This window comes from Gobio gobio (genome assembly GCF_949357685.1).
Source record: "Gobio gobio genome assembly, chromosome: 4".
In the NCBI taxonomy this organism is placed as follows: Eukaryota; Metazoa; Chordata; class Actinopteri; order Cypriniformes; family Gobionidae; genus Gobio; species Gobio gobio.
This window is the reverse complement of record NC_137100.1, coordinates 64160360-64183819: the sequence shown is the minus strand read 5'-3', so window position 1 is coordinate 64183819 and position 23460 is coordinate 64160360. Positions and strand designations below refer to the sequence as shown.

General features: G+C 40.9%; 1 protein-coding gene across 3 annotated transcripts; it reads left to right on the top strand.

Moving 5' to 3' along the window:
- LOC307125804 (UDP-glucuronosyltransferase 2A1-like) lies at positions 1–23460 on the top strand. 3 transcript variants are annotated; one of them, XM_079815938.1, is made up of 6 exons: positions 1–809; positions 16022–16170; positions 20120–20251; positions 20994–21081; positions 21158–21377; positions 22734–23460. In XM_079815938.1, the coding sequence occupies exons 1-6, from the start codon at positions 5–7 to the stop codon at positions 23029–23031; spliced, it is 1692 nt and encodes a 563-aa protein (XP_079672064.1). In that variant the 5' UTR covers positions 1–4; the 3' UTR covers positions 23032–23460. The 3 variants fall into 3 exon arrangements, with proteins under 3 accessions (XP_079672064.1, XP_079672065.1, XP_079672066.1); XM_079815939.1 differs by lacking the exon at positions 1–809 and adding an exon at positions 6948–7708 and having other exon boundaries at positions 22734–23456; XM_079815940.1 differs by lacking the exon at positions 1–809 and adding an exon at positions 15146–15885 and having other exon boundaries at positions 22734–23456.

The following is a 23460-nucleotide window of genomic DNA, read 5'->3' as shown; positions in this document are numbered from 1 at the left end:
TTCCATGTGTGCTGTGCAGCAGCTCCTCCTCCACACATGCTGGTTCATGCTCAGTGTGTGCAGAAGGTTGTTCGCCGCTGTCATGAGTCCCACAGGAACCACCAGTCTTTTCCTGCTAGTGCTGCTGAACCTGAACCTGCTGTGTGTGTCAGGAGGGAAGATCCTCGTCTGGCCGGCCGAGTTCAGCCACTGGCTCAATGTAAAAGTAATCCTAGACGCGTTGATCGAAAGAGGACACGATATCACCGTGATCACCCACACAGCCACACCGTCTGTCAGAACCAGCCCATCCGCGGGATACAATGTGGAGATTCTACAGGTGCCTCACACGAAGCAGGACATCCTGGAGAACATGGAGAAGATGCTGAAGTACTGGACTCATGAGCTCCCGAATGACAACTTCATCAAGGCTTCAATGAAGATCAAGGAGATGATTGACATCGGCACAGAGCAGAATCAGGCCGTGTGCAAAGAACTCTTTGCCAGAGAAGACCTCCTTGAGAAGTGGAGAAAAGAGAAGTTTGACGCCTTACTAGCCGACCCACTTTTCATGTGTGGGGAGCTGCTGGCACGGAAGTTAGACTTGCCTTTAATTCTCAGTCTCAGGTTTTCCTTTGGTAACACACTTGAGAGACTTTGCGCCCAATTGCCGGCACCGCCATCCTACGTCCCTGCCATCGGCTCTGAGAAAACAGATCAAATGAATTTCCTGCAGAGACTGAAAAACTTTCTCTTCTATGGCACACAGGACGTCCTGTTTTATCTAGTCACTAAATTAAAGTGGGATCACTTACATACAGAAATCCTGGGTAAGTAGATACAATAAGTTGCCACTTCATAAATATATTATCTGATGTATGTCAATGTACGATTCATGTATTTTAATTGCAACATTTACATAACCTGAATGTGAGGAATATTTGTCAGCCATACACAAATTAAACAAGAAACGGGTCATATTTCTGTAGTATTAAAAGATTAGTTCATTTCAAAATAAAAATGTCCTGATAATTTACTCACCGCCATCTCATCGAAGATGTTCATGTCTTTCTTTCTTCAGTCGAATTTTTTTTTTTTTGAAGAAAACATTTCAGGATTTTTCTCCACATAATGGACTTCAATGGGAACCAATGTTTGAAGGTCCAAATCAATGCAGTTTCAAAGGAAGGGCTTCAGAGGCTCTGCACAATCCCAGACGAGGAATAGGGTCTTATCTAGCCAAACCATCTGTACTTTTCTAAAAAAAAATTACATTTATATACTTTTTAACCTTAAATGCTCAGAAAGGTCAGAAACGTCAGAAAGGTCATGGCTGTCACATAGGTAGAAGTACTGACCCAGTGCCGAAAAACTCCATCTCAAGTTCTCCTCCAACTTTAAAATTGTCCGACATCGTTGGACCAGCGCATTTGAAGTTAAAAAGTATATAAATGTTTATTTTTTTTTAGAAAATGGCTGATGGTTTGGCTAGATAAGACCCTATTCCTCCTCTGGGATCGTGCAGAGCCTCTGAAGCCCTTGCTTTGAAACTGCATTGATTTGGACCTTCAACCATTGGTTCCCATTAAAGTCCATTATCTGGAGAATAATTCTGAAATGTTTTCCTCAAAAAAACTATTTTTTTCCACTGAAGAAAGAAAGACATGAACATCTTGGATGAGATGAGGGTGAGTAAATTATCAGGAAATTTTCATTTTGAAGTGAACTAATCCTTTAGTATACAAAAAGCGTTTTAAATACACAATCTAATATATATTTATATATTTATCATCAATAAATCCAATATGTTTCAATCTCAACTAACTGGGTAAGGACACAAAACAGGAAAGAGCGCAATTGACAATGGAAGGCGAGGAGACTTACACACACTGTAAGTTGATGAGTTGATTTATCCGTATTTTAATGTGCTTCCATAGATAGAGATTTTTAGATGGATGCCAAGGCTTTTTAGGTCGGGTAGAATCTGCGATCTCTGACCCAGTTTGTTTGCTGGCTTCCATGGCTGCAATACGTTGTGTTGTCCGCCAACTGGCAACCTGTGATGTTGACTACTATTGGGTAAACTGGTAACGTGCGGTATCACACAGACCAAAACAAAAACAGACATTCCCACACGGAACACATATTTCAAAGCAGAATAACTGGCTGTAGCAGTGTTTTTCAGAGAGATGAGGATGTTTCCTAAATATCTGCAAACATATGATGGTATTTTTATGCTTTAGTACAGTCAGAAACTTACATACAGCACCTTTAAAACTGTGAAATCCAAGTGGGTAAAACATGTATAAGCAATTCAAATACATAACTCTTAAAGGGTTAGTTCACCCAAAAATTAAAATAATGTAATTTATTACTCACCCTCGTGCCGTTCCACACCCTTAAGACCTCCGTTCATGAAATTAAGATATTTTTGTTGAAATCCGATGGCTCAGTGAGGCCTGCATAGGCAGCAATGACATTTCCTCTCTCAAGATCCATTAATGTACTAAAAACATATTTAAATCAGTTCACGTGAGTACAGTGGTTCAATATTAATATTATAAAGCCACGAGAATATTTTTGGTGCGCCAAAAAAACCTAAATAACGACTTATATAGTGATGGCCGATTTCAAAACACTGCTTCATGAAGCTTCGATTCAGCGGTTTGAAATCACGTGACTTTGGTGCTCCGAACCACTGAATCGCTGATTCGATACGCTCCGAAGCTTCATGAAGTCGTTATTTCGGGAGTTTTTTGGCGCACCAAAAATATTCTCGTGGCTTTATAATATTAATATTGAACCACTGTACTCACATGAACTGATTTAAATATGTTTTTAGTACATTAATGGATCTTGAGAGAGGAAATGTCATTGCTGCCTATGCAGGCCTCACTGAGCCATCGGATTTCAACAAAAATATCTTAATTGATATCTTTGATGAAGATGAACGGAGGTCTAACGGGTGTGGAACGGCATGAGGGTCAGTAATATTTTTGGGTGAAATAACCCTTTAAATATTGTTATATGTAGGTTTATTTTGAATCAGACACACCCTATAGACATTAAAAGCCATTGAACATTTCCGTCTCTATTGCCTAGATAAATGAATTTCATTGATTCGACATTGGCCTTTTGTGACCACTTGCCACACGTCTGAACCTTGCACTTCATGCTCCTCCCTCCGCAAATTCATGCTAAATGATTGACAGGCAGAAAGTGTTCTCTGATTGATTAAAAAAAGCCACGCCTTACATGTCTTCTTGTTATCTGACATATGTCACATTTAGGGATGAAAGATTTCTATCTGAGTTGTTATGTGATCATGTGGAGAACGGGCCAGTTGACAAAAGCAGGAACCCCAGGAAAAAATCAGATTTCAATAACATACGGTTTTGAGAAATATTCACAAAGTTATTAAGGATAAAAAGCCAGGCCTAAACACATGCAGGAAATTAAACTGAACTCAGAGAACCAAAACTACACAGACCATATGGGACGTTATTCTTCAAAACTTTAATCAACTAAGGTTATTTATAAAACGAAAAACTTCTTCTTCCGAGCCTAAATTTAGACAGTATCTTCTCCTAACGTTTTAACTCTACAACCGCCAAACTCGGCTCAGATCCTCAGACTGCTCTGAGTTGAGTTGACCCGACTTATGGTTTTCCATAAATCATAAAAAATCCCTTAAACTCACATTGAGGGGGTCAAAACTTTAATACACTAACACGAACTAGTATTTAAAATTCAGCAATGTATCGAACAAATCCTAGCAACTAGCTTAGGACATGCTTGGAAAATTCTAAATCATGCTAGCAACAAGCAAATTCATGCTAGCAAGATGCTAAACCATGCTAGCAATGTGTTAAACACACTAGTAGCATGCTAATTCATGTTAGTAAAGTGCTAAAACATGTTAATTCATGCTAAAAATGTGTTAAAACGTGTTAGCAATAATGTTAATTCATGTTAGCTGTGCTAAATCATGCTAGCAGTGTGTTAAATATGTTAATTCATGTTAGCAAAATGTTAAAACATGTTAGAAACATGCTAATTCCTGATAGTAACATAATCATGTTAGGCCTAACAACCTGCAAATGCTAGCAAGATGCTAAACCATGCTAGCAATGTGTTAAACACACTAGTAACATGCTAATTCATGTTAGTAAAGTGCTAAAACATGTTAATTTGTGCTAAAGATGTGTTAAAACGTGTAAACAATAATGTTAATTCATGTTAGCGGTGCTAAATAATGCTAGCAGTGTGTTAAAATATGTTAATTCATGTTAGCAAAATGTTAAAACATGTTAGAAACATGCTAATTCATGATAGTAACATGCTAATCATGTTAGGCCTAACAACCTGCTAATTCATGTTAACAACCTGCTAAAAACATGTAAGCAACGTTAAACCAGCCAAACTTCAAGCTGTTCAAAGTTATTTTAAACTTTCAGACCTGGCTTTGTCAAGCCAACATCAAAGTTTGTCATCAAACTTCACTCATCTAGTTTGTAATTGTTAGACTGTATTTGATCTGAATTACTGTGACACAATTCTCCGTATAAAGTTGTGAAACACAAGATTTTCCTTTTTTGAGCCACACCTCTTAATTCCCATGTTCAGAGTCAGTGTCATGTTACACTTGAACAAATATAACACAAAGGGTTCACAAATGGTCTTAAACATGAACAAACTTGGAAAAATTACCAAATTCTGGGTGACCAATTAAACTTGCATATCTTGCATCTCTCTCCAATTCAACTTTTAACAGTATTTTAGGAGGTTCTACAATCTATAGTCAAAGACAGGTCTGACCAATAAGCAACTGAAAAACATGAGTTAGGAGGAGTACACAGAGTCCCAAACCTCTTTGAATCGCTGAATACCTGAGGGTATTATAGCTAAAACTTCATTGTCATTCTGAATAGCCTCAACCTTTCCAAACAACACAAGAAACATAAAACCACTGATCATGTGCACTTTGCCATGCAGTAATTTCAACCTCAAGTGCACAGGAGTAGTACATAATGATTATATGGGCCTTATGCACTTTGACATCAAGATACACACTTTCTAAAGTCTACTACATTTTCCTAGATTACTAACACAAAATGGACACTTATAATGTTCTCTGATCTCTGTAAAATCTAACAGTGATTCTAACTAACACTTTTTAGTTGACTTTACTTTATGTCTTAACTTAATTTTAAAACTCTAGTAATCTGTTCTATTCACATACTATGCCTTTTTTACTCAGAAAACACGAGTTAAGATGAATTGATTGGTTTGAGTGCCATTTTGTTGAGCAAAAAAAAAGTTCTTCACAGACTTTTCCCTAATTCCCTTCACTTCTGCCATTATATTTCTGTAGTTGCATTCCCAAAGTCATCTTGGATGTTAAATTGTCAATACAACTGAAAAATTGGAGAAAACATCACACAATAAATGTTGATTTTCCTAAAACTCACCATTATGGTGATCAGTGTTCCATTTGGCTGTGCACTTGCATGGAGCTTCATTTATATTATTGTAATTATCTTCATATTGATGCAGCGATGCAACAAGAAATCAGTTATTTGCCTACAACAGAAGGGAAGTGATATATTAGTTTTGTTTGGTTTTTTTTTTTTTTTTTTTTTTATGTATATTTTCTGTATATTTTGGGTGACAGCACAGCAAAACAATCCCAGATTATCCAGATTAACCCTTTGTCGTGTAGGGACATTTAATTTGTGCTGTTCCAACACTGCTTGATTTATTTTCCTGGCTTTATGGCCCAAGGAATCCAAAACTATGAGACCAGATTCATGACTTTTAGGCCCAAGTATTCAAAAGTTGTAGGCAAAAAGAGCTTTATTTTTTTTCATGACCTGTAGGTGGTGCTATCCTCAAACTGGTACCACCAACCGGTTATATACTTTTATTATTTATGGTTATTTTGTTTATTGATTTAATAATCTTTATGTAAAAGATGTGCATGCTGCATACTTTTAAAAAGAGTAATTATAATGGAAATATACTTTTAAATAATATCCTTAAGTGCAAACTGGCTGTAATGATTCTGACACTTAACTAATGTTAAGTGCAATTAAGTGTAAATAGTTTAAATAACAATTAGTGCTTTTTAACACACTTAAGTAGGACATGAGTATATCTTTATATGTCATGTCATAATTACTTCTGTTTTCTTTGAAATATGGGTAAAGTGTACTGACAAGCAATTGGTAAACTGAAACTTTAAAGTCATTTCTATTGAAACTTGTATGTCATGGATTCAAATTTATTTGTATCTACACATTTGATGAAGTTGCAATTTAGTACATTTTAAATATAATACTGAATAACACAGTACAGTTAAAATTAAAGTAGGCCTACTTTGCATGTACTTTAAACAAGTATACACTTGTGTCAACTATTCTAAAGCATGACAAAAGATTACAACATGATTTAAAATGCACTTTAAAGTAAAACTTTTTGACATTATTACAAGGTGCACTTAAAACACTTGATTAAGTACAATCAACTTGGCTGTGTAAGTTATTTCAAATAAATTTAATCAAACTGACCTAAAAAAATGAGTTGAATCTCGTATAACTTAAAAAAATTAAGTTTAAAATGACAACTTATTTTGATGGGTTGAAATAATTAAAAAAACAGATCTTGTCAAGACTTATTGAACATGTCATTTTTGACAGTGTAGCTCTAGTCGTGTAAGTGTAGGCTACTCCCTTTAAGTTACCTACACTTAATAAGAGGCCTTTTAAATAAGAGGCCAAGTACAATTATTTTAATATGTTTAAAATACGCACACTTCTTTTTCTCAAGAGAATGTAGTTTGTTGGTTTATGCAAACCTGCACGTGTTTCTGGACTCATGTGACGTAACGCGAGGCTCCTCCAAAGTCCTGCGGTCCCGCCCTTTACACTAAAACTTCTTTCCTGGATACGCCTATCTTCTTTATCCAAGTGCAAAGGGAAGACTGTGGTTGCCACGAGAGTTTCTGCCATGCGCTGCTTGGGAAAGTCATGCACACTTTTCATAACCTTCCTATTGACTAACGTGAGCTTTACGCACGGTGGCAATGTGCTCGTGCTGCCGGGAGAATACAGCCACTGGCTGAACATGCGCAACATCGTGGAAGAGCTGCTGAACCGCAACCACAGCGTGACAGTTCTGGTGAGCTCCGCCTCGCCGTCCGTCAACTTCACAGCGCGGGAGAGGTTTCCGTTCCTGGTGTTTGATGTGCCTTTGAAGGCGCACGAGGTGCACGGTGTGAGCGAACAGCTGCTCAACATCTGGATGCAGTACCCCACACCAAACAGGCTCACAATTGGCCTCCAGATCATTGAGCTGATGGGGAGAGTGAGCGAATTCCATCGCGTCCTGTGCGACTCCATGCTGCGTAATGAAGCGCTGATCGCGCGCTTGAGGGATTTAAAGTTTGATGTGCTCTTATATGATCCCATGATCGCATGCAGTGACTTGCTGGCGGAGATTCTGGACTTGCCATTAGTCCTTTCTCTACGGTTTTCCCTGGGGTTTTCCATGGAGAGGATGTGTGGACAGATGCCCTCTCCGCCTTCTTATGTACCGGTTCCTCCGACGGTGTTGACAGATCACATGAGCTTCACGGAAAGAGTGCAAAATATGATTATATATGTTGTTTATTCCTTCGCGTTTCGGATGGCCTCGAGGAATTTGGATAATATATACAGTGAAGTATTAGGTAAGGTCCTCACGAATGTAAAGGGTTCTCATGTGTTTCTAATATAGCCTATTTCATCCATATAGGCTAATGGATCTAGTTTAGCTTGACTAAGCTTAATATGCAAGCTTACGCCACTTAATAAATAATAAAAAATAATTGCAACTTTTTTTGTTAAATAGCGGAGAGCAGGGCAAAATCTAACACTTTTTGACTTTCTCAGTTTGTGTAGATTCACTTGAGGTTCAGAGTATTTATTTTTCCCACATTAATTTCCCATGTCTAGTTCAATTATGTGGTTTTGCTTCATTAATACAGTGTATACTTTTTTCTTTATTTACCCCGAAATAATGGAAGTGAAATGTGACAACGTGTCCCATAGGTGGGGTAGCCTACATTGTAACATGACCATATGACAGCTTAAAATGTTGTCTGAAATAATAGAATAAATATACAAGACAAACTAAAATATTTTGTCAATTAAAGTACAATTATTAACTTTTTCATATCAAATAATGGCATTTTTAATAATGAAAAAAAAATGAGCTTGACAACAAACACATCACAAACCATTAACTAGAACTAGGATATATTAAACGCAAATCTATCCAGGTTGAAAGCCACTGCTATAAACTGACATCTGACACTGAATTGCCATGCGTGTCTCATCATATGTGTAAAAAGAGAAAAGTTGCTTTGGCTACTTTGATGCATATTTGGTGTGGAAGTGGCATAGATTAGTTGTCACAACGAGCAAGAAAGTTGAGTTTGAGGTCTCTGCAGAACAAAAGTGGGTTTTTCTAAATTTGTAGGGCATTTCTTAATCATACAATGAAAATGTCCTGATTTCATTGGTGTGCAGTGTGAAGGCTTTCCTGCTCTTCCTGCTACAGCTGGCCAGTGAGTGTGGCTGGGAGACTCATCAAGTGAACTATGTCCACCTGTTCTTCCCTCTCTAAAGCTTAGGCTTTGTTGACGTGGTGTTGTTGCTTGCTCTTGGTTGCTTTGTTCATGATTTTGGCCCTGGTTTGTTTATTTTTTCGATTCTGCAGTAATGTTGGAACAGGAAGCGGCTGTCCCCAAACTGTTCCCACTAAGTTGGGAGCATGACATTTTCCAAAATGGTATGCTGAAGCATTAAGAGTTCCTTTAATTGGAACTAAGGGGCCAAGCCCAACCCCTGAAAAACAACCCCAACTTTACACTTGGCTCAATGCAGTCAGGCAAGTCCCGTTCTCCTGGCAATCGCCAAACCCAGACTCGTCCATGGGATTGCCAGACAGAGAAGCGTGATTGGTGTCTCCAGAGAACACGTCTCCACTGCTCTAGAGTCCAGTGGCGGCACGCTTTACCCCACTGCATCCCATGCTTTGCATTGCTCTTGGTGATGTAAGGCTTGGATGAGCTGCTCGGCCATGGAAACCCATTCCATGAAGCTCTACACACTGTTCTTGAGCTCATCTGAAGGCCACAGGAAGTTTGGAGGTCTGGAGCTATTGACTGTTGGCTATTAACAATTGCGCTGACCCCGCTCTGTGATTTTACGTGGCCTACCACTTCGTGGCTGAGTTGCTGTTGTTCCCAATTGCTTCCACTTTGTTATAATACCACTAACAGTTGAGCGTGGAATATTTAGTATATTCCTTATACTAATGGACTTATTGCACAGGTGTCCACAGATCACAGTACCACGCTTGAGTTCTCTGAGCTCCTGAGAGCGGCCCATTCTCTCACAAATGTTTGTAGAAGCGTCTGCAGGCCTAGTGCTTGATTTTATACACCTGTGGCCATGAAGTGATTGAACACCTGAATTCAATGATTTGAAGGGGTGTCCCAATACTTTTGGCAATATAGTGTATACTTGAGAAAGGTTGACATGGAGCAGCTAAAAAAAAAAAAAGAACAGAGGAGAGTCTGCTGGCCAAAAGATTATGCAACAGATCTTAATAAAATGAGAATCAACATTGGCTTGGCTTTTCAGAGACGGTGAGAACTGATGTCAATAACATTATTTAGTCAAACTATTCGACTGGTAGTCACATTAGCACCTATTAAAAATGTAAAAAAACGAAACTGTATTTCTTTAGTTTTGTGTGTCTTATTAGGTCTGTAATTTTTTTTAAACGCATTTGACTTGAGGCTGATCTCTAATTGGCTCATTTCAGATTATGCACTCTGCGCCCCAGGCCCTCCCACTTTTGATTTTAGCAAATCAAATTTGTTTTTAAATATTGTGGCCTTATGCGACCATCGTCTTTCAAGTAGGCAAAATCTCTTCTGAGATGAATTTAAATTCAGTTTTATCTTTACAAAAAATCCTTTCACAGGGCGTTCAAATTAAGAAATAAATAAGGATCATAGAGTGTGGACAGAGTTTGCTTGATCGTTGCGCCATAAGTCATGCCTTTTATTGTTTTCCCTGTTTGCTATTTCAAAGTCCTCTCAGCAAAGCGTTGTGGGCAACGACACAGAAGGTGAATGAAACAATGCAGTTTAACTTGAGGCAATTATTGGGGTCCAAGCATAAGGGCTTATGTAGATGATATATAGTTATACAATGGACAATATATCTCTTTAAGTGTCTCTTTATGGGAGTATTATTATATGTACTATATAAAAATAGACAAATAATATAGTGTCTCTTCGGACATACATTCAGTCATGTCTGCAATATGTTGTCAATATTAAATTTAAAATTAGATTTAAAAAAATGTGTCTATACGTATTTTGGAGATCACAGTTTTTGCAAAATTAATTATATTGAGCTTTATTAAACTACGCAATTATAATGAATTTATATGCTATTTTAACTACATTTTGACTACTACATTCCAACAAAAGCGATATGGTTGGTTGCACAATCGACTTTCGTGATTGGCCATAATATCTCGAGGTTGCAGCCAATAGAAATGCTTCTCTATCAGAACCGATCATCAGAGCAGACCACTTCAGGTAAATTAACTGGGATGAACTGAGGTTTTGGCCAAGAAATTGAACCACTGAACTGAAACCGTTACTAAAATAGATGTAATAACAGAAAATTTGATATGGACGTTTAGCTACGTATCTGAAATTATCCATGTTTAATCGGATTTAATGTCGTCTAGCCTGAAAAGCGACTGCATTTCTATTAAAGGGGTCATGAACTGGCTTTTTAAAAAATGTTATACTGTTGTCTGAGGTCAACTAATGACGTTTGCGTGTTTTTTTACATTCAAAAACATCATAATGTATAAGTAAAAGGCTATTTTCTGCCTTGGTTTTGAGGCTCTCTGAAAACCGCTCAGTTTTGATGGGCGTGCCGCACTGAAGACTTGGAAGTAAACGCCCACTGCTAGGATTGGATAAGATTTGTATATTTAATGAGCTTCAGCTCCCCTCAGTACATGTGGGGATTGTTTTGAAAGCGTCTGTGAAAACGCTCACAGGGCTCGCAAAATGTCTTTATCAAACAAACACAATGATTCATCTCTCATCCACCCGCGATTGATTGGAATGTTATTTTTTTATTACTTGGCCGGCCCCATTGGTGAATAACCACGACCCGTACACACACACACAGTGCGTTTTGGTAGCCCGTCTGAAAAACACTTAGGCCCCGGGATGTTGGGCTTTGCGAGCCCTGGCCTATAACGTTACAAGTCAGAGTCCGATCACGAATTAACCAATAACACCTCAAATAAAGGATTCTCCAGCCTGTGACAGCGTGCTAAGGTAATCAATATGATCTGTAACAATGCAATACTATCAAATATAAAAAAACATGTTTTACTCACATAAGTGTGTTGCACCGTTCCTGTCGGATCCAATATAGAAGCACAGCATTGTGATTTAATCTCAATATGTCTGCAAATCCAGTCTCGACCTGTATCTTGTTTACAAACGATTCCGCGGTGAAATGAAGCGAACAAACGCAATGTCTTACACACGTGAGCTGGAACCGGCATGTTTATTGCTCAGTAGCGCGATCCGTTTAGCTCCACGAGTCGGTGGGCGGGGATACAGAAGCAGGCGTACATATTTATCTGTCGAGGCGGCGTTTCTGCATTCTATGACGTCAATGGTCGACATATTCTGAAATCGATCGTTTGCTGGACCTGGTTTCAATAAAAGCTTTTCTTTGACTAACAAGGACGTTTTCAGCTCCGAAACTTAAAGGATATTCTTATATCACGAAGAACTTTTATATATCAATGGCTCAAGGGAAAGTTGATTTCTCAATTCATCACCCCTTTAAATTCAATTCACATTTATTTGTATAGCGCTTTTCACAATACGTATAGTTTCAAAGCAGCTTCACAGAAAATGTATGTCTCTACATTACAATTTAAAGTGATTTGTTATCAGAGGAGACTGTGTCCAAATTATATGTTTCAGAAATGTACATATACAAAGCACATAGTTAGCTAATGCAACCCCTCCTGTTCAACCCGCCTGTTCCTAGCGGGACTCGAACCCGGGTCTGCATGAGAGTCAGACACTCTAACAAGGAGGCTAAAGGCTGCGACCTCTAGAGTCATTCACTAGCGTCTCTTGAGATCAGAGGAGTGAGGTTTACTGGCACAGCAACTACTAGCTGGCCTCTGTTACACTAACAATTAACAATGTATTAATAAACAATGTAATAATTTAAGGCACAAACAATGGGCTCAGTGAAGTAAGAATACATGTTGTCAACAATGATTAGGGTAAATAAAAAATGTAGCATTGGTGCATGTTGATGCAGAGCTGCGTCATCTGAAGGAGTCGGGGTCATCTCTTCACAGGTGTTGGTCATCTGCAGTCTTCATAAGAGGCTGGATCCAGACTGGAGCTGACAGACTCTCTAGTTACCTCGGGATGGGCGTTCCGAGATAAAACAGAACAGAAATATAATTAGCGTAGTTGCTGTTCAAAGCATTAAGACAATCATGTGCACTGATATAACTGGAGTACAAGGTTATGAGATGCATTATGTGAATGCGTCTTTAATCTAGATTTACACTGGGGGAGTGAGTCTGACCTCCGAACATCATCAGGAAGGCTATTCCAGAGTTTAGGAGCCAAATGTGAAAACGTTCTTCCTCCTTTAGTGGACTTAGATATCCTAGGTACTACCACAAGCCCAGAGTTTTGTGATCTTAAAGAATGTGATGGATTGTAGGGCGATAGAAGATCAGTTAAATACACAGGAGCTAAACCGTTTAGGGCAGTTGCAATTAGGGCTGGGCGATACAACGATAACGATATGTATCGTGATAGACACGTAATCGATATCAATAAAAAATGCGTTCGATAAAACGTTGGATCATTTTTTTGCTTCGTCAGAAAGAAACCAGAGGTTGCGAAGCAAGTTTGGTTGCATGAACAAAGACACTCGCTCTCTGGTAACCAAGCAATGTAGGGAGTGACAGGCTAACAGCCAATCAGGTAACTGTATCATGTCTGGTTGAGCCATTTCGTTGCCTCGTGTTGGATTCATTCTTCAGTAAACAGAACCGGTGTGGAGTGATAAGTGGAAAATGAGTGCCGCAGCGAGCAAGGAAATTGTTAATAAAACAGGAAAACAAGTCAGCTCACCATTATGGCAGTTTTTTGGCTTGTATAAGTCTGACTGTAGTCAGACCAATGTCGTCTGCAAGACTGTCGTCGCCACCAAGACTGGTAATACCACAAACTTGTTTTACCAGCCTTGTTATACTTAAGTCTGGCTCCGCAGCGCGAGCCTCCACCGGCACAGCGTGCGCCTCGTTCGTTTGTGGACGTGTTTATACTCGACACGCTCACCGTTGTGCTATTCTTGACTTTGTTTGAATCCGAAATCGCCCCCTAAACCATCAATCACTATTCCCTACTTTAGTCCACTGATACAGTTCACTTGAAGGAGTGAATGAAAATGAGTTAGCGAATTCGGACAGCTGCTGTGTACATCGGCTGTACACTCGTTATTGCGGTGCAAAGTGGGATAGAATGAGTGCACTCAATAACGTCCACTATGGTTTCGGACACCACTACAAATGGCTGTTCCCTCAAATAGTGCCCTATGTAGGGTATAGGGGCGATCTCGAATTCAGCCTTTGAATCTACATGGAGAGGTAATGTTACTCTGCATCAGTGCCTTATGACAAAGCATCTAAACGGTAACAGTTACAAATAAATAATGAAGGCACTGCACCTTAATGTTAAAAGATAATTGAATTTGACATTTTAGACTTGTTTATATTTTAATTATTTGAGTGTTTTCCATGGTTGTGTTGACATTTCTGCCTTTATAACTGAGGGGATATAATCAGAGTTTAAAATAAAAATGTTTAAATGTAAAATATTTTTCTCCTGGTCCTTATTTTAAATAGGTCATAAAACATATCAATAAATATCGATATCGACCGATATGAAACCCTTATAACGTGATACAGTTTTCAGCCATATCGCCCAGCTCTAGTTGCAATACTTTATAATTGATACGGAATTTAATAGGTAACCAGTGTAGAGATGATAAAATTGGTGTTATATGATAATTTTTTAATGACCTAGTAAGAAATCTAGCAGCTGCATTTTGGACTAATGTACAGGTAGCTTGTTTATTGAGGATGCAGGACAGCTAGCTAGTAATGCATCCAGTCTAGAGGTCATGAATGCATGAACTAACTTTTCTGCATCAGAGACAGATAAGATGTTCCGTAGCTTAACAATGTTCCTGAGGTGGAAGAAGGCTGTTTTTGTAACATTTGAAATATGATTTTCGAAAGACAAGTTGCTGTCTAGTATAAAGCCCAGGACTTTAACTGTAGGTAGACATACATCCAATACATTCGCCATTAGAACAGATACACAGTAATTTCCTGAGTTATACGAGTGTAAACAAGGCGAGCAATATGTGAGACCAAGCTGGTGATGCGAACGGGCTAAGGCTAGTAGCGGATGGTCAGAAATGTGGATATAAGCAATGATATCAAAGCAATCCGATTGTTTCCGATATATAGAATACTATTGGGGATATGTTGAGACACATATATTGTAGAGCTGCACAATTAATCATTAAAAGAATGCAAATACCCACGTGATCTTACTCCTAGATTACAGCGATTCAGCTATCTCTATTAACCATTTGACAAGTAGTTATGATCACAACAAACATTAAAATCTGCGTTAAGATATTGAAAATTTACTAGAACTAGTCTATAATAAACCTGAGAATATCAAGGTCAAGAACCCCTGCTATAAACTGATATCTGACTCAGAATTGCACTTACATTTGATGTGATTTTACACAAAATAATGTTCCTGGCGACATTTGCATATTCCTTGCAGTGTTGCAAAATAAAGGATTTAGAGTGGGAGTGCAAGTTAATAGGCCTATTATCCTTTGGCAATATTACAAAGTGCACCTTTAGCTACCCTCCATAATGCAACATGACCTTTGCCCACTTCCTGCTGTGCACATAGTATCTTGTATTTAGGTCATTGTTCACCAGATCACACTGCACTTATCCAAAGGCACAAACACTTCAGCATGATTTCTGGGACTATATTTGTGCTCGTTCTGCTGTGTGGAGTAGAGGCTGGCAGGGTTTTGGTGTTGCCAGGCGAGTACAGCCACTGGCACAACATGCGTTCAATCGTAGACGCGTTAGTTGAGAAGAACCACAGCGTGACGGTTCTGGTCAGTTCTTCATCGCCTACTGTACAGTACACACGGAAGGAGCGGTTCAACTATAAAGTGTTTAAAGTCAACATGAAGAAAGAAGAAGCCAGTGCTATATGGAGTGATTTGATTCATCTCTGGATGAATGACACAGCCACCACATATGAGAGAGTCTTCATGATCAGGCGAGTGATGTCAAACATCATGGAGCTTGTTGCTGATACATGCAAGGGAATGTTTTACAATGAGGGTCTTTTATGCACACTTCGGGAATCTCATTATGATGTGCTTTTGTCTGATCCGATGATGCCATGCGCTGACTTGATGGCAGAGATGCTGCAAATCCCGCACGTCCTCTCACTGCGCTCAGCGTTCGCATATACTTTAGAGCAGTTTTGTGGTCAGCTCCCCACACCGCCATCCTATGTTCCTGCGGTCGCTACGCACGGTCACCTCACTGACCATATGAGCTTCACAGAGAGAGTTGAAAACATGCTCCTCTACATCATGTTTTCAACCATATTTCGATTGCACATGAGGTTTACTTATGACAAACTTTACACTGAAATACGGGGTAATAATTATTTTTAGTTTGATTTGGGCAAACTTTTATGCTTTAATTGTGCAGTAGGCTAGTCTTCCAGATTTTGTCAAACCTTGTGACTTGACCTACTGTGCATCAACTGAGTAGAATTCTCTGTATGTCACAGGCAAACCTACAACAATGTGTGAGACCATGGGAAAAGCTGACATCTGGTTGATTAGAACGTACTGGGATTTTGAGTATCCACGTCCACTCCTGCCTAATTTTAAATTTGTTGGAGGACTGCACTGCAAACCTGCTAAGCCTCTGTCAAAGGTAAGGACTTTGCTTTGCCTTATTATTTTGAAATGACTGTTAGCAAACTTGCAACAAATTTGCAGTGTCATCCCACGTGGCACGATTTGACATGGCATTTCTGATGGAAAATAAGTTCTGTTTAAGTCACTAATTAAAGGTTGGATAGAAGGGGGAAAATGTGTTGTCAAATCGATTAATCATATCTAACATGTGTTTATATAATATATGTGTGCATATATGTTTTTATACATATATGTATGTGTGTAGAGCCAGGAGAATACCAAGGAGAAAAGATAACCGCGTACGCCTCAATGTTAAACAATACAGGACCATGAACTGACTGAAACTAAGGACTTAAGTACAGTGAGCAAACAAATGAGTTAACATGTTAATTAACAAGGTATGAATGGGATGACTCAATGAAAAACACAGAAAAACTAGGTCAAAGGAAAACAGCAACTGAACACAATGAAAACTAATACAAAACAGAACATAACCCTGAAATGACTCCATTCCTCCCAGAAGGCGAATCCTCATGCCAAAAGGAGTCCAACCAGGGAGAGAGGGCACCCTGGAAATGTGGTAGTAACCAAGGCGATGCCGGCAAACTAGGGATCCTCTAGGGTGGCACCGGCAATACAGGGAGCCTGGAAGGCGCCAGTAGCTCAGGGAGCAAGGAAGCTGCTGGCAGTGCAGGGAGCCAGGGAGACGTCGGTAGTGCAGGGAGCCAGGAAGAATCTGCCTCCCTACTGCTTGGCTACTATGGATGGGGATGTATTGCCCCTCCCATACCTACAATGTTTTCTTGGGAGGAGCTATGGGTTATGAGCCACCCACACACAAGGTGGCTGTAGCCATCAAGGACAGCGCTGTCTTCTCTGGGCTTAGTTCTGAGGCTTGAGGGGCTGGAGTGGGCTCGTGACTGAGCTCAGGGGCTGGAGCGGGCTCATGGGCTGGATGGGACTCTGAAATGGCCTCATGGGCTGGATGGGACTCTGGAGCGGGCTCATGGGCTGGATGGGACTCTGGAGCGGGCTCATGGGCTAGATGGGACTCTAGAGCGGGCTCATGGGCTGGATGGGACTCTGGAGCGGGCTCATGGGCTGGATGGGTCTCTGGAGCTTGCTTATGGGCTGGATGGGACTCTGGAGCAGGCTTATGAGCTGGATGGGACTCTAGAGCGGGCTCATGGGCTGGATGGGACTCTGGAGCAGGCTTATGGGCTGGATGGGACTCTAGAGCAGGCTCATGGGCTGGATGAGACTCTGGAGCAGGCTTATGGGCTGGATGAGACTCTGCAGCGGGCTCATGGGCTGGATGAGACCCTGCAGCGGGCTCATGGGCTGGATGGGTCTCTGGAGCGGGCTCATGGGCTGGATGGGTCTCTGGAGCAGGCTTATGGGCTGGATGAGACTTTAGAGCGGGCTCATGGGCTGAATGGGACTCTGAAGCAGGCTTATGGGCTGGATGGGACTCTAGAGCAGGCTCATGGGCTGGATGAGACTCTGGAGCAGGCTTATGGGCTGGATGAGACTCTGCAGCGGGCTCATGGGCTGGATGAGACCCTGCAGCGGGCTCATGGGCTGGATGGGTCTCTGGAGCGGGCTCATGGGCTGGATGGGTCTCTGGAGCCGGCTTATGGGCTGGATGAGACTTTAGAGCGGGCTCATGGGCTGAATGGGACTCTGAAGCAGGCTTATGGGCTGGATGGGACTCTGGAGCAGGCTTATGGGCTGGATGAGACTCTGCAGCGGGCTCATGGGCTGGATGAGACTCTGGAGCTGGCTCATGGGCTGGATGGGTCTCTGGAGCTTGCTTATGGGTTGGATGGGACTCTGGAGCAGGCTTATGGGCTGGATGGGACTCTAGAGCGGGCTCATGGGCTGGATGGGACTCTGGAGCAGGCTTATGGGCTGGATGGGACTCTGGAGCAGGCTTATGGGCTGGATGAGACTCTGCAGCGGGCTCATGGGCTGGATGAGACTCTGGAGCAGGCTCATGGGCTGGATGAGACTCTGGAGCAGGCTTATGGGCTGGATGAGACTCTGCAGCGGGCTCATGGGCTGGATGAGACTCTGCAGCGGGCTCATGGGCTGGATGGGTCTCTGGAGCAGGCTTATGGGCTGGATGAGACTCTGCAGCGGGCTCATGGGCTGGATGAGACTCTGGAGCAGGCTCATGGGCTGGATGAGACTCTGGAGCAGGCTTATGGGCTGGATGAGACTCTGCAGCGGGCTCATGGGCTGGATGAGACTCTGCAGCGGGCTCATGGGCTGGATGGGTCTCTGGAGCAGGCTTATGGGCTGGATGAGACACTGCAGTGGGCTCATGGGCTGGATGGGTCTCTGGAGCTTGCTTATGGGCTGGATGGGACTCTGGAGCAGGCTTATAGGCTGGATGGGACTCTAGAGTGGGCTCATGGGCTGGATGGGACTCTGGAGCAGGCTTATGGGCTGGATGAGACTCTGGAGTAGGCTCATGGGCTGGAGCAGACTCAGGACTGTGCTCAGGGTCTAGAGTGAATGTGTGAGTGGCCCAGACACACATAGCAGCAGCAACATATAGGGGAATGGCCATCTCTTCAATCACATCACAACAGACAGCGAGCTCATGGGCTCGATGAGACTCTGGAGCGGGCTCATGGGCTGGATGAGTATCTGGTATCATGTCTGGTTAAATGTGGTATGCGTTGTGAGGCCGGTTGGATGCACTGCCAAATTCTCTGAAACGCCTTTGGAGATGGCTTATGGTAGAGAAATGAACATTCAATTCACGGGCAACAGCTCTGGTGGACATTCCTGCAGTCAGCATGCCAAATTCACCCTCCCTCAAAACTTGCAACATCTGTGGCATTGTACTGTGTGATAAAACTGCAAATTTTAGAGTGGCCTTTTATTGTGGCCAGCCTAAGGCACACCTGTGCAATAATAATGCTGTCTAATCAGCATCTTGATATGCCACACTTGTGAGGTGGATGGATCATCTCGGCAAAGGAGAAGTGCTCACGAACACAGATTTAGACAGATTTGTGAACAATATTTGAGAGAAATAGGCCTTTGTGTACATAGAAAAAGTCTTAGATCTAGGAGTTCAGCTCCTGAAAACAGGAGGGCGAAAACAAAAGTGTTGCATTTATAATTTTGTTCAGTGTATAATCCAAAACATGACTTCAATATGGCTTGATATAAGCTTGACACAAGACTTTGCATGCACATGAATACACTCACCAAACAGTGGGTTACACATAACAAAACTAGACAAAGACACATGGCAAACATGAGGGCTTAAATACACAGACTACTAATGATAAGACCAGGGACACCTGTAATAAACCAATCAGAACATGACAACATAGAACACATGACAAGGGAGCACATGGCAGGATATCATGACTAGACATGACACAAACAAGGAAAGCACATGGCAAACAGGAAACATGACTATGATTTAAATAAAAAATAAGACATGAAAACATGAAACAAAAACAGACTGATGGCACCAAATAAATGTGCATGGTTCCAAGATTCTCAAATATCCTTTGCAGTGCATTAAATATAACAGATGAGGAAGAATATAATGAAATTACATATTTTACAATACAATTTTAATGTTGCTTGCAGTAATACACAGCAACTTTAGAATGACAGTCAGCGGAGGGAATGCTTTTTCGACCCAGTTGGTGCAATTATGCCATCTACCATCAGGGACAAACCGGGTCACACAAACAATCTGAATTTGACCCCTTGGTAGAAATAAAGGGCAGTTAGAGTGCATCTTGTTTTCTGTGGGTTTGGAATGACAATGAACACTTTCAAGAGTGATATATTTCTTTTTCCCATGATTGCTATATCCTAAGGAAATATGTTTACTATATGTTGCATTAAGTAGCTTACATAGTGTATATGCCATTACAAGCCCTGTTCACAATGTTTGTGTTAAAGTATGTGGTCATTTGTGTGTCTTTTAGGAACTGGAGACGTTTGTTCAGAGCTCAGGAGATCATGGCGTTGTTGTTTTCTCATTGGGTTCCATGATCAACAACCTGACAATGGAAAGAGCAAACACTATTGCTTCTGCTCTTGGTCAGATCCCACAAAAGGTGTGTAACTTTTTTTTTTGTCTCTTTATAGCAACAGAAAAAAAAACATTTGTTTTGTCTAAAAGGGATTTCAATCCCAAATACCAAACAACACAAGAATGTCCACCGAATGTATTTTATGAGGCAGGAACTACTTATCATTGTGAATTATGAGCAGTTTGGCCAAAAATGAAAATTCTGTCATCACTCACCCTCGTTCCAAACCCATAAGACTTTAACTCATCTTCAAAACACAAATGAAGATATTTTTCATGAAACCTGAGAAATTCTGAAAAATCCAAAGTCCATTAATTCCACCAAAACCTTCAAAAAGTCATTAAGAGATTATAAAAGTAATCCATATGAATCAAATTGTTTCCAATCTTCTGAAGAGACACAATCACTTTACAGGATAAACAGGTTTAATTTAGGCTTTTATTATATAAACTTTGATCAGTTTTTTCAGCCGTAATTGCGTGACATTGTTCTTACACATCAAGCAAGTACATTTAAGCTTCTCTGTTTTCTATATTTGATGTGCTCCATGTATGTGTTGATCAATGTTTATATGTGAATAAAAGCCCAAACTAACAACCTCAGAGATCTGTTGTTGTGTCTTAAAAAGGCTTACCAGTATATGTTCTTATTACAAATAGAATTCTCTGTAGGAAAAATAAATACAGTTTTTACAGAACCCAACTTTTATATCTGTTGCTTAGGTGTTCATATGCTCAGTACTGTCTCCATATGTGGATTTTCACAGGTTGTTTGGCGTTACAGTGGAAAAACACCAGAAACTCTCTCCCCAAATACAAAACTCTACGAATGGATGCCACAGAATGATTTGCTTGGTAAGGAAAGTGTTGTCGTGTGTGCTAATTATACACAATAATTGGTGTCAGATACTGACTTCATTTTATCTGATAGGACATCCAAAAACAAAGGCCTTCATTACCCATGGCGGGACTAATGGACTGTATGAGGCTATTTATCATGGAGTCCCAATGGTGGGTTTGCCACTGTTTGCTGACCAGCCTGATAACATGATGCACATGAAAACCAAAGGAGCTGCTGTTGTTCTTGATATCAACACAATGGAGTCCAAAGACCTGACGGATGCTATCAAGACTGTTTTAAATAATCCCTCGTGAGTTAAGTCTTTCACAAACTTGAAATAATCCATTACCAACGGCTTCTATCAGTTATTTTCAGTAGTTTACACTACACTATTCACGTTAATCCTGATGTCATAGAAAAGTACTCTAGTTCAAAGCAAAGCTTGTCAATATATTTAGAAACTTTTGTACTTTTGTAAAGCTTGAATGAATGAATGAATGAATGAATGAGGCATTTATATAGCGCTTTCATATGTACTACTGTACACCCAAAGCGCTTTGCAACCATGTCAGGGGTCTCTCCTCAACCACCCCCAGTGTGCAGCATCCACTTTGATGATGCGACGGCAGCCACAGTACAACGGAGCCAGCGCTCACCACACACCAGCTATAGGTGGGGTGGAGAGAGAGTGATCAAGCCAATTCACCCTTCGCCGCGAGTTTGATTGACAGGCGATCTGACCAATCATATCGCCGAATCTGCCGGTTTGTCCGACAAAGCAGTCAGGAGAGTTAGTAGATTAACGTCGGTGGACTTGAACTACTTCTTTGCTCTGCAATGTATTTTCTCTACATGAGAATATGTGTGTGTGGCGTGAGAGTGCCATGGCTTGTCGGACATAGCAACAGTAACTTAAGGGGGCGGGTCTTTGCGAACGGTCAATTCAGTGGATGGGGATTATTAGGAGGCCATGACTGGAGGAATTGGAGGGAATTTGGCCAGGACACCAGAGTTACACCCCTACTCTTTACGACAAGTGCCATGGGATTTTTAATGACCACAGAGAGTCAGGACCTCCGTTTTTACGTCTCATCCGAAGGACGGTGCTCTCTGACTGTATAGGGTCCACATCACTATACTGGGACGTTAGGACCCACACAGACTACAGAGTGAGCGCCCCCTGCTGGCCTCACTAACACCTCTACCAGCAGATACCTGGTTTTTCCCTGGAGGTCTCCCATGCAGGTACTGACCAGGCTCAGCCCTGCTTAGCTTCAGTGGGAAACCAGTCTTGGGCTACACGCAGGGGTGTCCAACCCTGGTCCTGGAGGGCTACCACCCTGCAGATTTTAGCTCCAACCTGAATCAAACACACCTGAACCAGCTAATCATGGTGTTCAGGGCTGCTTGATAATTACAGACGTGGTGTGTTGGAGCAGGGTTGGAACTAAAATCTGCAGGATGGTAGCCCTCCAGGAGCAGGGTTGGACACCACTGGGCTACAGGGTGATATGGCTGCTGGTGGAAGCCTGCTAAATTACACTGACACCACTTTCTACTTCTCTTTCAGTAGAGGCCATATATATAAGAATATCTGTATGTAAAAAAAAACATATACTCTTTCTTGTCTTGTGTTAAGCAGCGCTTCTGTTTCTTCTCTGATCAGGTACAAAGAAAGTATCATGAGACTGTCCAGAATCCACCATGATCAGCCGATGAAGCCTCTGGACCAGGCAGTTTTCTGGATCGAATTTGTGATGCGGAATAAAGGAGCTAAACATCTACGAGTTCAGGCACATGACCTGAGCTGGTATCAGTACCACTGCCTGGACGTAATGGCCTTTTTACTCTCAATTGTTGCACTGATCACATTCCTCTTCATTAAAACATGCAGTTTATTCTTCCGTAAATGTTTCAGAAAGACTCGTCCTGATGGCAAAACACAAAAGAATAAAAAAGAGTGAATGCATAGTGGCTTTGCCATCAGTACTTCTCTACAGAGATGCAGTGTGTGTGTGTGTGTGTGTGTGTGTGTGTGTGTGTGTGTGTGTGTGTGTGTGTGTGTGTGTGTGTGTGTGTGTGTGTGTGTGTGTGTGTGTGTGTGTGTGTGTGTGTGTGTGTGTGTGTGTGTGTGTGTGTGTGATGGCCAGTGTGCATTTTGTGTATATTACAAATGTTCTTAATGAAACAAATACATGTGAATGTTCATGGAAAGTAAAAAATAGCAAAATCAAAATAATATGTATTACAGTATTTTAAAAATATTTATATTTATGTCATGATTTAAACAATTAAAGCACTGTATGTTTTAAATGTGTATAATCAGATTACAGTTATTTTTTAATGGATTACATATTATTCACACAATGGCAGTAAATTATTCACAATTTGTT

Bases quoted from the DNA above. Each gene is read 5' to 3' on its own strand.
- LOC307125804 (XM_079815938.1), top strand. From the start codon at position 5: ATGTGTGCTGTGCAGCAGCTCCTCCTCCACACATGCTGGTTCATGCTC. The intron at 16,171-20,119 runs GTAAGGACTTTG...TGTGTCTTTTAG, and splicing joins CTGCTAAGCCTCTGTCAAAG to GAACTGGAGACGTTTGTTCA. The intron at 21,378-22,733 runs GTGAGTTAAGTC...TTCTCTGATCAG, and splicing joins ACTGTTTTAAATAATCCCTC to GTACAAAGAAAGTATCATGA.